This window comes from Orcinus orca, chromosome 14, assembly GCF_937001465.1.
Source record: "Orcinus orca chromosome 14, mOrcOrc1.1, whole genome shotgun sequence".
Lineage (NCBI taxonomy): Eukaryota > Metazoa > Chordata > Mammalia > Artiodactyla > Delphinidae > Orcinus > Orcinus orca.
In genome coordinates, this window is record NC_064572.1 from 58,608,261 (window position 1) to 58,622,735 (window position 14,475).

General features: G+C 46.5%; 1 protein-coding gene across 50 annotated transcripts in view; it reads right to left on the minus strand.

Annotated features, from left to right (window-relative positions):
- The window catches only part of SORBS1 (sorbin and SH3 domain containing 1), a 240,759-nt gene that overhangs the window by 24,345 nt on the left and 201,939 nt on the right, over positions 1-14,475 (minus strand). For 33 of the 50 annotated variants that reach the window (XM_049696702.1, XM_049696700.1, XM_049696685.1 and 30 more), the window contains 6 exons: positions 12,640-14,109; positions 11,892-11,977; positions 8,732-8,899; positions 4,743-4,789; positions 958-1,072; positions 690-815 (listed from right to left, as the gene is read on the minus strand). In XM_049696702.1, the coding sequence (XP_049552659.1) occupies positions 690-815; positions 958-1,072; positions 4,743-4,789; positions 8,732-8,899; positions 11,892-11,977; positions 12,640-14,109 (2,012 nt within the window). The remainder of the gene's footprint in view (positions 1-689; positions 816-957; positions 1,073-4,742; positions 4,790-8,731; positions 8,900-11,891; positions 11,978-12,639; positions 14,110-14,475) is intronic. The other 17 variants (XM_049696726.1, XM_049696719.1, XM_049696725.1 and 14 more) reach the window with 3 other exon arrangements.

Below are 14,475 nucleotides of genomic sequence, written 5' to 3' on the forward strand. Positions count from 1 at the left end.
ACTTTAATACCTTCAGCCAGTTGAGAATTTTGGCATGTAAAGACAGCGTCTGAATTCGTGGGAAGGACAGTGTCTCTGCACAGCTTAACTGTGTTCAAAATAAGCATGAGCGCCTTGAAGGCAATGATAACACTGTCCTCTCCTGCTCAGTGAGCCCCAACTAGATGCCACGTGTCACACTGGGGGCTTCACTGAGGCTGTTTCATTAAATCCTCTCACAGCCGCTCTGGAAGGGGGCCATTTATCTTCATTTTACATATAAAAAAATCGCAGCTCTGAACAATTATTTAACTCCCCCAAAGCCACACAGCTGATAACCTATGACTCTTGGCTTCAAAGTTTTTCAAACTTCCTGGACTTCCTTTTCTCCACATTAATGTTGTACCACCTAGTTACCAACACAGCACTTCTCACATTACTAGGTGCTCGATAAACACTGAATACGGTTTACAAAAGAGGTAGGTCTGTGAGAATTCATGGACCGTTCATTAGTGAACTCAATGCAGGGTTTGTTTTTTTAATACTTCATGGCAGAAACCCTGCAACTGCCCTCTGTGCAATCCTTGATGGGGCACGGAGCTTGGGGGCACGGCAGCCTCACCACAGTGGCCGCCGCTGCAGTGCCCCATCCCCACGATGACAGCGCCACCCAGCGGGGCCCCCTGGCGTGGGATGAGAGGGCAGCTTACCTTTCTGAAGGACATCTCTACTTGTGTATCACCATTAAAGTTAAACTTGGCGATAGCTTCGCCGTATTCCAGAACCTGCACTGGTGCCAGCTTTTTGGGCTGAGCCTTCTCAGCAGGAGGAAGAAGCTGAGAAAGGAAAAAAGAGGCGAAGGAGAATGGAAAAGAGAAGAAAGCAGAGAAATGAAAGGAGGAAACAAAACACAAGTTAAATGAATTGTGCTTTGGGCACGACCAGGCTTTTCCTTAGAAAGAGAAAGAGCCAGAGTACCTCAATGTAGGTGCGGGGGAAGATTCCCACCCGGCCGTGGTGCTCTCCTTCATACCAGTTCTGATCGATCTGCTTATAAATGTACACGACGTCTCCCTTCTGCAGAGGAAGCTCCCTGTGGACAGAGGGTCACAGCATCTTATCAGATGTCCCAATGTGTGTAAGATTAAGATGCTCCTTGTTTTAGCAAAAGGAGACTTCGAGTGAGGTCAAAGGGGACAAGTTACAGAAGAGGCGGCTCCATATGTGGATGCGACAACTCCACTATTCAGGAAACTGCAGCACATTCGGCATTTTTCCAGTCTTGTGGGATGAAGGTTAACTTTCAAACTGACAAGTGCCCAGACGCCTTATTAGTTTGTTGTGGTTTCCCCAATGTATTTTTTGTCAATGCTGTCTTATGCTCAGAATATTTATGCAACACACAGTGATGCACCCAGCAGTCTTAGCTGCTGTTCATTAATGAAAAATGTTTCCTTCTAGATACTTTCACTACCCTCTTCTGTGCCCTAGAAATGCATGCCTTCATTACCCATGACATTTAAATTACCCTCAAATTGTTTGTGACATACGGATATCCTTTTATCATTCTATCCGTTTAGCCATCCATCCACCACTCATTTCATTACCCATTCATCCATCCATCCATCATCATGCAGTAGAAACGCTCTGATATTAGGCAGATCTGGGTTCAAAACCCAGTTATACCATTTACCAGCTCTGGTACCTTGGGCGAGATATTTAATCTCTCTGAGATACTTTCTTTATCTGAAAACAGGAGCTAACTCAGAGTTGGTGGAGAATTCAGCAACAAACTACAAATAAAACACCTAGCGCGGTGCCTGTTACATAGTTAACACTCAGTAAATGTTAATTCACTTTCTTTTCAACATGGAAAAGGGATCTTGGAAAGAAAAGTGGATTTTCCTTCAAATGGTCTTCCTGCCCCTTTTCAACTTTTCCATATACATCCCTTTGTTTGCCTCAATAATATGTTAACCGCTAACCAGGACTCCATTTTAAAAACTGAGAGAGAAAGATAAATTTTAAGCAACACAAAAACTGTACCTTGAAATTTTCTTGCATTAAAAAAAAAAAAGTGGGGCTTCCCTGGTGGCGCAGTGGTTAAGAATCTTCCTGCCAATGCAGAGGACACAGGTTCGAGCCCTGGTCCAGGAAGATCCCACATGCCATGGAGCACCTAAGCCCGTGCGTCTTAACTACTGAGCCTGCGCTCTAGAACCTGCAAGCCACAACTACTGAGCCCGAGTGCCACAGCTACTGAAGCCTGCACGCCTAGAGCCCGTGCTCCACAAGAGAAGCCACTGCAAGGAGAAGCCCGCACACCGCAACGAAGAGTAGCCCCCGCTCGCCGCAACTAGAGAAAGCCCGTGCGCAGCAACAAAGACCCAACGCAGCCAAAAAAAAAGAAAAAATGACTAGATCTTTTCCATTTGCCTCAAACCAACAGCATGGAAAGACAGGACTCTGACTGCAATTTGGACGGGGTGTGCCTGCTTTGCAGTGTGCCAGGAAGTCCCACGGTACGTGAGGGATGCTGGCTAAACAAAGGGGCACATCTGGAAAACCTCACACAAAGTCAGCACTGTGCTGGATGAGAGAACAAGGCAGCCTGTGTGGGTCTTGCACTGGTAGGCAGGATTCTAACCCTAAAGAGGCCTGTGAAGGGGATCCGGGGCATTTGTCTCTGGAAGAAAGAAGGTCTTTGGCCAAATTCTTGCCATAGCCCTCCCTGGAGGAGTTCTGAATCCTCCCCTCCATTTACTCCCAACTGTGGGCACACAGATGAGCAGAACCCTCAGAATATCCACCCCTGCTGGAGATCTGCAGGCTCCAAGCTCTGCCACCCTAAGTGACTCACAGGTCACTTAGGCACATGGCAAGGTCTGGTAATAACAAGGTTTGGGAAATAATATGATGTACTTTAGATCTTTTCTGGAGTGTCACCATGTACATTAGCACAGTGGAAGCTTGGAGAAAGTCCTGTGGGACAGAAACCTGTTTAACTTGGTTGAAACGAGTGCTCCCACAGAACACTTTTTTGAGTAACATACTATGGAGGAAAACAGAACCCAGTGACTGGAGATGTTTTAAAATATTCAAGTCTATGGATCTTTTGTTTTCTCTTTAAAAAGTATTATTAACTTTTCTTGGGAGGCAACGTGGTACAATGAAAGCACTGGGTCAGGAGGAAGGAGCCCTGTCCCAGCATGAGCAACGTTGGTAAATGGTGATGAGTTTGTCTATCTTAGCCTTCTCACCTGTTCTATCTGTGAGGATTTTTAAATGAAATCTAGCTAAATGTAATATCACAATACCATTCAATGATTACATGGAACTTTCTCAATTCAAAGAAAAAAGAGGAAAAGGTACTTCTTGATTAAACTAAAAAATTAATTTACATAACTATATATATATATATATATATATTATAACCAGAGGTCTCTGGTTTAAAAAAAGGAGGGGGACACTTTTGCTACACTATGCAACATATCTTACAAGTATTACCTTGGCTGCCCTGCAAGAGAGGCATTTTTTTTTTAAGAGAGGCATTTTTATGCCCATTTTACAGATGAGGAAATTTGAGGTGGAGAGGTTGGTGATTTGCCCATGATCAGAGGCGATAAGTGGCACAGGTGGGATTCAAACCCAGGACTTCCTGACTCTAGAGCCCATAATCAACCCAGCACATTATGCCACCACCTCTCATTAGGTGACAAGCTAAAGCACTGGAGTAATTACAAGCAAAGCCAAATGCACCAGATTTGTGCCTAGGTTCTGGAAACAGTAGGCTAGTCACTCATTTTGTGTTGGAGGAGATCGGAACCACAGCTGAGCAGCCTCCGTACAGCATTTTCCAGCATCCAAGGATGGAGGGTTTTCCTTCCCCTTTCGTCACCAGGACAGCCGGATGGCTGCTGTTCACTGCTGCCAATGAAAACTCACAACCCGTTTTAATCCATAATCAGATATGAAGTGAGCAAGTTCCTCTAGGATCCCAGTCATTTCTCACATTTCATTCTACGGAAAATGGAAAGGTTTTCTGGTCGTCTAAACTTAGGTAACATTGGCTAAATCAGCTAATTAGGTTTCTTTATTGAAAAACTTCTAGAGAGCCATTAATATGTCAATAGCAAAGTCTCTCTTCAAGGAGGGGCAGGAGGTACAGACATAGGACGCAGTGGTTCCCAGACTCATTTCTATGATGGAACACTATTTGAGAAATATTTACAGAGCCAGCACTCTGAGGAACATACTTAGAGAAATGCTGGTCTCCTGTGGGTTCACATAAGCCTTTAATCTCTCGGGATGTTGCAGCAAAACTGGCAAAGTTATCTTCCTAGAGACTGGTTCTGGTTCCTTCCGTAGAGAAAGTCAGATCAAGCCACCACTTAATGAAGCAAACTGAGTCCCCACATAGGAGGTAGCAGAGCAGCACAGAGCTGACAGCCCAGGCTCTGGCACCAGGCTACCTGGATTTGAATCCCAACTCCATCACTGACCAGCTTGGGCAAGTTCCTTAACCTTGCAGAACCTTGGTTTCCCCATTACTACAAGGGAAATAACAATAGCACCAACCCCACAGGGTTCCAATGAGGGATGAATGAGTTAACATACGTAAAGTACTTTGAATGGTGCTTGCACATAGTACAACCTAAAAACCCCTGTTTCTTATTGTTGTTATTTTCTCCCACTCTTCTCTATGAGTGCATGTCTGTGCTTCAAAGCAGTTAAAATAAATGAATATGACTGGTGGCACTTACTTTAGCGTCTGAGCTTTAAAGTCAAACTTGGCTCTGGCAGGTCTCATCTAAACACAGGAAACAGTGACAAGTTAAAATCACAATTTATGCATAATGAAAAGGACACATGTTTATAAGTTTCCGGAAAGCAAAGCAGAAAAATCCACCCTAACCAGTTTACTCTGGTGTCGAAATCTGGGCAGAAATCTACTTGTCTGACCTTAGCAGAGCACTACATGGACGTTCAATCAGCTATGCCACGCGTGAGGATCTCCCTACGGAGGGGCAGATGTGGGGAAGAGATGGTTAGAAAAGTCCTAAAGTTGAAATGCTGGTCCCCGAGGCTGACACCACTATTTAAAAAACAAACAAACAAACAAAACCCAGCCAGAAGTCCTGAGACATTCCTTATCTAACTGTCTTAGTCTTTGGGGAACATGTTCTCTTTACCTGACTTAAATTATGACCTGCAAGTAAATGAACCCTGAGTGACTTCTCACATCACCTCCAACTCCACATATTTCTCCAGGTCTGTGAAATCATCCAAAAAAGCCAGATAAAGCGAGCCCTGAGCTCATGCTCTTCCTTCAAGGCTTCCATTCTTGTTAGGTAGCCCTCTCCTCCTAGACCGCCAAGACTGGAAGTCAGCCACAGCCCCCATCTCCACTTTCTCATCGAGCCTGTCATTAAGTCACGCCAACCCTCCCTCCGTCCCTTCCACAGCCCCACTCAGGTCTGACCTCTATTTCCCACAGGCACAGAGCTTCCTTTGACTTCAGTTCTCTTCACTCTAATCTACTGTCACTCAGGAGCACAAATAACATTCCTCAAATACCTCCATCACATCTCTTCCTTGCTTTGAAGTTGGCCCAGTCTCTCAACTGTGCCTCAGATCAACTCTCAATTCCTGAGGTGGGTTAAGGCCTTTGGGTCATTTCTCCCCACTCATACCTAACCGCCTTTATCTCCTATGACACTTTTCCTGTCCCAGTCAGGCAAATCTACTTGCTGCACCTTGTCTAGACACCCCTTCTCTGTCTGGAATTTCCTCATCTCCAATTCCAACAAAGAGAGCAAAAGGTTCCCTTTTACTTACCATGTTTATTTGTACATCTTTCTTCCCCACCAGTAAAAGTGGGGAATTTTTTTAAAAAGAAGAAAGATAGAGGGGAGAAATCATGAGAGCAAGCAGTTTACAGCTGCCAGTATAATGCTGCCCCAGCCATGAGCAGCTCCAACCTTTTCAACTGCTATAACTTTCTGGTATAGGGAAACAATGTGATGAAAATTAAATTACATACTTCCTCTTCAATATTAGAAGGCATGGACAAAGCAGAGGGGGAAAATGGGAGACTCTATGTGAGGAAAAAAATGGTTTTAGAAGCTTCATGAAGCTTAGTTTTAGATCCTGATCCCTTAGTGAAATGCCCCATATTTCCAGGTTCCTCAAGCTGGGGTCTTACAGGGATCTTCTTTAAGGCCATGGATTCTCCACAGGAATTTTTTTTAATTTTGCATTTTCATGTGATGTTTCCATCTATCTGCCATACATATTAGAAGTCAACTGAATGACGACCTTATAATCAATGTCACAGATTTCAATGCCTGCCTGTGACCAAAGAGCATAATTCAACAGTTGTAAGCAAATAAGAACAAATGTGGAGTTAATGATAAACGACAAGTTCACAAGAGAAAGCCAAATGACCAACGTTTTAAGCACAAAAATTTCAGTGATTCCAATTTAAAAAAGTGGGGGGCGGGGGTGCTGGTTGACAGCCAGCTGTAAAGCTGTATGAACTTTAAAAAAATTTATACCAAAACAGCACGATATTCACACTCTGAGTGGCAACTGAGTTCAGGCAAAATTATATCAACCATCAATTAAATTAATAAAACCCAACCATTTGATGAATAGCCAGTGGTGCCTCTGTCACTCAAAAGATAGGGACATGAATATGAATCAGTTCTCAATTAAATTTATAATTATTAAATAAAAATTGTATACGTGTACAGTTTACTATTTAATTTGTAAATTGGCTTAGGTCAACCCAATCGGGTTGGTGAAAATTTTTTTTCATCAAAGGGAATCCATACATTATTCAAGATTGAGAAACACTGATTCCATTGAACTCTTAAGACATATTATATGAGTCATATTGCCTATACAAAGCATCATCTCCTTCTTTATCTTCCTCCATCCTCCTGAGGCTGAATCGATCTTTTCCTCCTCTGGTTCCCAAGGCATTGTGTTACTTATTACAACAGAGGTAACTGTTCCGAGGGTGCCTCTTCCACTAGACTGCCAGCTTCCCAAGGGCACAGTCTGAGTCTTGTTTCTATCCCCTCACAGGGTTCTGGGCAAATTAGTGGTCATCCAAATTCTACTGAATGGTACAGAGGTACATCTACATAGCCTGGTGTACCTGGGACTCATTGGTCTTTATTGTCCCATGTCTGTCAGTCGACATCTAGGGCAGTGATTCTCAAAATGTGGTCCCTGAACTGCTCAGAAATGCAAATTCTCAGGCTCCACCCCAGAATCAGAAAATTGGTGGATGGGGCCCAGCAACCTGTATTTTAACAAGCGTCTAGGGGATTGTGACACATTTAAGTTTGAGAACCTCTGCTCTAGAAGGGAGGCAAGGCAGGTTAGGCAGAGTTTGCCTGCCTCTGTCCATGGTTATTGTGCCCTGGTTGCATTTCATTTGCATGTATTATCTACACATGGGTTAGGCAGCCCTAGGGTGCCTTTGCATGTTCCCATCTTCTCCATCACTCACAACCAGGTAGGCCTGGGAATAAGGATAACCCATCACTAGAGCCTTCAGAACAGGGTGGTATTCAGGAGCTGGAATGCTGAGGGCTGGCGGTTGTCCTTCACTTGCATCTGAGTAACTCCTGCTAATTTCTGCCTCCCCTTATTACATTTTATTTTTCTCTATCACCTTAGAGTCTCTTTCCCCTCCCCAGCTTTCCTTCTTCTAGTCTGGTTCCCCCTTTTCTCTCTTTGTTACAGTCACCTTCTATTTCTTTTAAAAAAAAAAACAAAACCCAAACCATTTGATGAACAGCCAGTGGTGCCTCTGTCACTCAAAAGATAGAGACATGAGTATTTAATTGGCTATTACACTGAACGATTATACAACTGTATATACTTTGGTGTCACTGCCCCATTTCCCCAATCCTCCCCAAGCCCCAGGCACACAGGCTTCCCTGAAAGGAGCTGATCTTCAGCAGGGCTACTTAAGGATCACGTGGCCAAACAAACGCTGATGCAAGCTGCGGCATTTGGCCAGCACAAGAATTTCAATATGTTGACCTTCACGCAGGAGGCCAAGGCCTGGATAAAATCACTTCAAAGGCTTGTACTTCTTTGTTCCTTGTATAATATGAAGTTTCATAATTTCAGCTGAGAAACGTCAAAATTAAGGCAACAAAGGAGATCTCTCTCAGAGAGCTCTTACCCTCCATGGCTTACCCTAACTGCAAAAACGGTCTGGCTTTCAAAATTCCTCAGTGAGGCTTCGGCTCTACTGAACACTTCAGTCAATTAAATCGTCACAGGATACCAAGTGGCTGTATTGCATGTAATACAAGTTTCACTAAACCATCTTTTCAAAGAAGAACCTCGTAATTGTCCACACCATAGCTACTAATGCATATGAACTAAGGTATAGGTTTCTAAGCAAAGTGCACAGGCAACACAGTCTCATGATAAAATGCAGATGGAGAAGACCAGACTCATGAAGGCAGCCGATGCTCTAAGGCATGCATTCAGGTTGTGCGCCAGCAGATCCCGGTCCCGCAGCCAGGCATGCTTGGACATACAGAGCACAGGACATGATGGGAATCATGTCCACCGACCAGCCAGAGAAGAGCCAAAGCAAGCCTAAGGGAAGCCAGGATGACAGATGCTGTCTGGAGAGGTAATTTGGCCTACAGAGGGCAATGCCGAGGGAAGGCAAATATTGCTTTGGGTCAAGCAGCAGATCGAGGTGACCAAAACAGACCTCTGACCCAGATTTCCTTTTTGCTGTATCGTCTATATTGAGGAGGTCCCCAAAGCGCTCATTAGTGATAAATTGATGGTGCGTCGGAATGACGCCCGTGTGGCGTCGAGCTGCAATATCGGCTTCTTCTTGCTCACGCTTAAGTCGTCTCTGGTCCGCTAAAAGTTTCTGCCATGAAATTGCATAAAATGGGCTGTGAATCATCTGGTCCAGGGTATTGGAAAACTGCCAACAAAAACAACTAAGGAAAAAGGTGCTGGGTCAATAGGGAGGAAACATGTTGGGGGGGCTTTATGGCCGCAACTGCAAGGTTCCCGCTGTACCCACCCACGTGCGCTCTGTGTAGGGAGGAGACAGCGCTGCGGGGAGAAACCGGGGGAGCACTGGGCTGCGGGGAACGCTGGGTCCCATACGGTTACGCTGTCTGCAGACTATCTCCCAGCTCAGCCAAAAGCCTCCTGCCTCCTGGCACAAGGCGGCCAGGGCATCCAGGGGGTCCGTCCGGAGCATTCACGAGCATGGAGCATGGTGGGAGGCTGGAAGTGCTATCCTTCCCTCACTCAGGCAGTGATGAGTTCCCATAGTGGGACCAGGGCTGGCTGATTCCTCCTCCTCAAATCAGGCTATTAAAACTGCTGTGGGCTTTTATTGTGTGGTTCTGTGGCAAGCAGGTCGTCTTTGTGCTTCCTATTCCTGCTACTTTATGCTCAAGAGAGTAGAGATACCCATTTCAGAAAACGTGGCACCCCTTCTCCTAGGCCAGCCAACCCTTCCTCCGAGTACGGTTGTTAGGAGGCCTCAGCACATGCACCGAAGGCTATTTATGTGACTGACAGAAAGCATCACTCACCTTGTACTTCCTACTTAACTGTTTCTTCCTTAGGTGAAATGAAACTGAGTTTAAGGGAACGAGGTAGACTATAAATGCAGGAGATAAACTAAGAATGGTACCTGGGTTTAGAAGAAATATTCTCTCCTAAATTAAGGAAATAGTCATCTATTTCTATTTTTAAAGGCCTTTTAAAATAATTAAACAAGGTTCCATTTAACTAAATGTCCTCATTGCCTACTGAAAGGACCCTATGGAAGAGAATTTTAATGTGTTTTCTTACTCCATACCAATCATACCTTCCTGGGATTAATATTCTTTGCAGGAAAGCATTGATTAGTACTGATCATTCTGAGCATTCTCAATAACGCATTAGTCTTCTCCCAGCAGGTAATTAAATGCCTTAAGTGACACCTAGTCCCAAAGGATGGTGGGCCCACTTTTCTATTCTTCTCCAGGGTCTACCAGTAATAAAGCAATAACTCGTCAAATGGCTGTGGGATTCCCAGTGCTCAGGTAAGTTGTGGTAAAGATTAAACGAGAAAAGACGTGAGAAAGTGCTTTGTGAAGCACGGTCGAGCCCTGGTTTCCAGCTCTGCCTCTGGTACAAGGTAACTGGCTATGTGGCCCGAGGCGAGCCACTGTCCTGTGGCAGTCCTTTCCTGGATAAAACAAGGGAATTGCCCAGATGACCACTAATGTCCCTTCCAGGACAGGCTCTTGTTTTCTGAAATGCCATTATCATCAATGTTAATAAGAAGCCACTTGCATGGAAAAATGCCAGGACTGGCATTCCCTGAGCTGGGACATGTGAGTTGTTTCTGTAGCAATGGGAATGGACAGATGCAAATGGAGCAGAGCTCCCTACCCAGTGTGTGACTCTGACCTCAGCAAATCCATCATTCCCATAGTTTAAACACATAAGCCAAAAAACAGGGAGAAAGACCCAAGGATCTGTGAGCCAGCGTCATTCAGGAAACAAGCTGCTCACCCTCTGAACTGCTCAGCCAGCAAAGTAAAATCTGCTTCCCATGTGGCCGGCAAGAATTCTACCACGAAACCTGCCATGTCGGATGCTAGGGTTTATCATCCTGAAATGGAATGTCACCTTCCCTCATCACAGCAGGCCAGGCTTCGATAGGTAGAATCTTGTATCTCAGTGACAGTGACAAAAAGGAGTCTGTTCTGTGGCCAGATGGACGTCCACTGTGAGTTTTTCACCATGCTATCACAAATAATTCTGTCCATCAAATGCTTCCTCCTGTTTCTTTTCACAGACAGGCGCAAATGTCTTACTGAGCACTGTCTGTATTGTGCCCAGAGAAGGGCAGAGCTGTGGTTTTATTTGTCCTTTGTCTCTCTAGCTGGCAGCAATGATTGTTACCCTCCAGCTCTCTTCAATGTCAGCCTTACCCTAAATCCTTAAGGAAAATCCCCGTAAGCTCTGAAACCAACTCAACAAAACAGCACAACACAGAAAAAGGGCTTCAGGCTTTATGGGGAAAGGGACGGAGTTGCATACACACGAACACCTTCCCTTGCTGCCACCAGGTTCAAAGCAATCCTTCCATCTCTTCATTGCAAGAAAACACTCATCAGAGCTTGTTTAAGCTATAGGACCCTTTCTTCCGGGAATGCAAAGTCTAGAAAACATGCCTCGTCGTAACACTTCATCACAACAGCAGCTTGTGATTTTGCCCATTCAGCTGATGTGCAGAACTACCTCTTCCTAAATCCCAAGAGAACGCGTTCCTTTCCCGGCCCCGTCAGTCAGATCACTGCAGTACAGACATTTCAGTAGCTGCAGGACAAGGTCTATATCCTGAAGTTCTGGGGGAGAGGGGTTATCAACGTTTATTGGGGTATCTCTCTTCTTCTGAGTTAAAGGCAACTTCTTCAAACTGTTTTTATAAAATGTATCATGGGCATTATTCTTTTTCAGTTTCCTCTTTCTCCTACTGCATATTTCTCAATATGAACTGTGCTTTGTGCCAATAGAGGATGGATTTCCCTGGAGAGTAATAAGGCGGGGGTTAGGGGGAAGGACTCTAGGTTCCCCTTAAAAGGCACTGAATGCAGTGGTGGGCAAGCTCTTTCTGAACCTCCCGGGCAGATTTGGCATTTGGAACTTAGCACCTTGGGGAAGATCAGTCCTACTCTTTGGAAAAGTGGACTAAAAGAGGAGCGACTGAGCTCATGTCATATAAAAAGTCACCTGTGAAAATCCCAATGTTTGCTTCTAACTGCTAGGCCAAGCCACCTCCCTGAATGTCTACTTCCTTCATATTTTTATCTGCACAAGAGCTAAGAGATTTCAAAGGGGGCGATTACCTCTTTATCATCATGACGTCTTCGAATAAATTCTTCTGTGGATTCCAAGTAATCAGCTGGTATAAAATGCCTTGGTGATTCTGAATCTTCAAAACAATAAAGTAAAGTTAAAACAGGCAAAGATTTAGTGGGAAACCAGATTGGGAAAAGATTTCACCTTTCATCCATGACAAATATCAAGTTTGTACCGTCGTCGTTTGGTGGTCAGTATTCAAACTCTGAAGGAAAAAAAAACAAATGCCCTCCCCCTCCTGATTTTTGGATTTACCTGTGAACTAGTTTCATACAAAGAAAACTAATCAGAGGCAAAAGGTGAGCAAAGAGAGGACCGTCTTTGAAAAGTGTCCCTATTAAGAGGCGTGCAGGATCTTACAGGGACACACACTGTACACTCACACACACATACACAGGGCCACCGAGAGAGGCTGCCTCTCAAAAAACCTCAGGGTGAATTGGGATTGGTGTGAACTGCAAGGGGTTCAGGAGTTCAAACGAACACATTTCTCAGATGAGCTAAACGGCCAATTTTTCTTTCGAAACAGAGTTTGGTGGTTAGTCTAAATGACATGGGGGATCTGTTTTTAAAGAAGTGCAGCCACTATGAGCCATGATTAATTGCCAAGCAAAACAAACAGAAAACAAAGGACGGACCAGAAAATGAGCACCAAGGGCACACGGGAGGAGGGAACAAAGCAAGCAGAGTGGAGAGATGGGTGAGGTGAGACTGGGCAAATACACAGAAGGCCACCTCCGAGGGACGTTCCCAGTTCACTTTGGGGGTTGTTGTTCCTGTCCAGGCTGTGGTCTGAGTACGGCAGAGAGTTCCCATTACTAAAGGCCGTCAGGCAGACCTCCGGGGCCGCGGGTCTCTCCTGAGGGGGCTCTGAGATCCGGCTCAGCCTGGCCATGGTGTGCCGGGAAGACAGCCGTCTGGGAACCAAGGGCCTCCCCCCGGAGGGGGGCTCGTCCTGATGGGGCTGAGACCCCCTGGGGGGGTCTGGCTTCTGGCCTGAGAAGTCCCCGGGACAAAGCTGTCTGGAGGGATGCTGGAAGGGCTTTTTCAACCGAAAAGGGAGGGGGCTCATTAGGTAGATGTTCCTGAGGAGTGTGCCCTTGTCCCCTCTGGGATCCGGGCGCCAGTCGGGCCGCCGGGAGGTCTGCTGCTGCTCGTGCCTACGGATGGTGGTGAAGCGGGTGTAGGAGGCCGGGCAGGTGCCCTTGCACTTGTTGAGGCGGTGTTTGGGGAAGTCTCCGTGAACGCTGCCGCTGCTGCCCTCTCGGCTGTCGCTGGAGATGTTTGAGCAGCGGTCCAGCTCGTCCGAGCAGGCGGAGAGCGGCTCGGAAGGCACGAGGCCCCTGAAGCCCAAGGTGGGGTCCGCCATCCGGCTACACGCTGGGGAGGCGTAGATGCCCCCAGGGTTCAGCCCGCCTGCCTCCCTGGGCCGGAGCTTGGTTGACTCCAGGAGGGACTCAGCCGAGCGGGCAGAGGTTAGGCCGCTCCGGGCCAGCATGGGCGTGGGGGACTTGCTCAGCCGGCCGGACAGGTCCAGCGACGGCATGGACCGGGACCGCTGAATCAGCTGCTCGAAAGCTGTGATGCGGGAGGAGACGGTGTGCTTGGGGACGTGCTCCGAGCCTTCCTGGTTGGGGCCCAGCTCGCCCCTGGCCAACGCCAGGCTGCTCCTCTCGAAGTGGGAGGCAAGATCCCGCACGCTGGAGGAGGAGACGGACCCCAGGAAGAGGCCGGCCCGGTTGATCTGGTGCATATCTCGGTAGAGCATGGTGAACTGCGGGCCAGCCTTCCTCAAGAGTGGGCAGGGCCTCCTGGCGCTGGTGCTGTACTCCTGCAGGCTCATGGTGCTGCTCGACCTGCCGTCGTAGTCCCGCCGGGAGCGCACGAGCAGGTTCTCCGCGCTGCCCCCCACTTGCAGGGGGAGGCCTCTTTTGGAATCATTCAGAGGAACCGAGACACAAAGGTTCTCACAGCTCTGAGCCTTTTCCGATGGCAACAGGACGCTCTTCTGATCCTGCGAAAGAGCGCTGGGAGCAGAGAGCCTGGGTTTGAATTTGGAGGGGAGGATTTCCGAAATGCAGGCTTTCGCAGCGGACAAGGGTTTCTTGTGCTTACACCCGGGGCCTAACGCACTGCTAGTGTGGACCGCTCGGCTATGAACTGAAGATGAAGAAATCATGTGAGCATTCCCACCTTTATGATCCACTGGAAAGCATGCAGAATAAAATAAACAGACCCATTAGGTTAAAGCTGAAAGCTACAAGAAAAAAAAAAAAGGAGAGGAAACATGCTCGTTGGTCATAAGGGGTGTTTTGTCTTTTGTTTTAATTTCCAGTCGATGTCCGGAAGCAAAATAATCTGTGCTGCAAAGCAGGTGCAAAGATGCAAAGAAAAATGGCCACCCTGCTAGAGTTAGGAAAAGCTCCGCTAATTTCTAAGACAAGGGAATCAGAACAAAAAAGAGAGAGATGCTTCAGGGACAGCAAGGTTGGGGTTCAAAGGAAGGGAAACTATTCGTACCAGAAAGAAAAATGGCCGGTGAGATACTAGGGGAGGGGACTACAAGGGCTC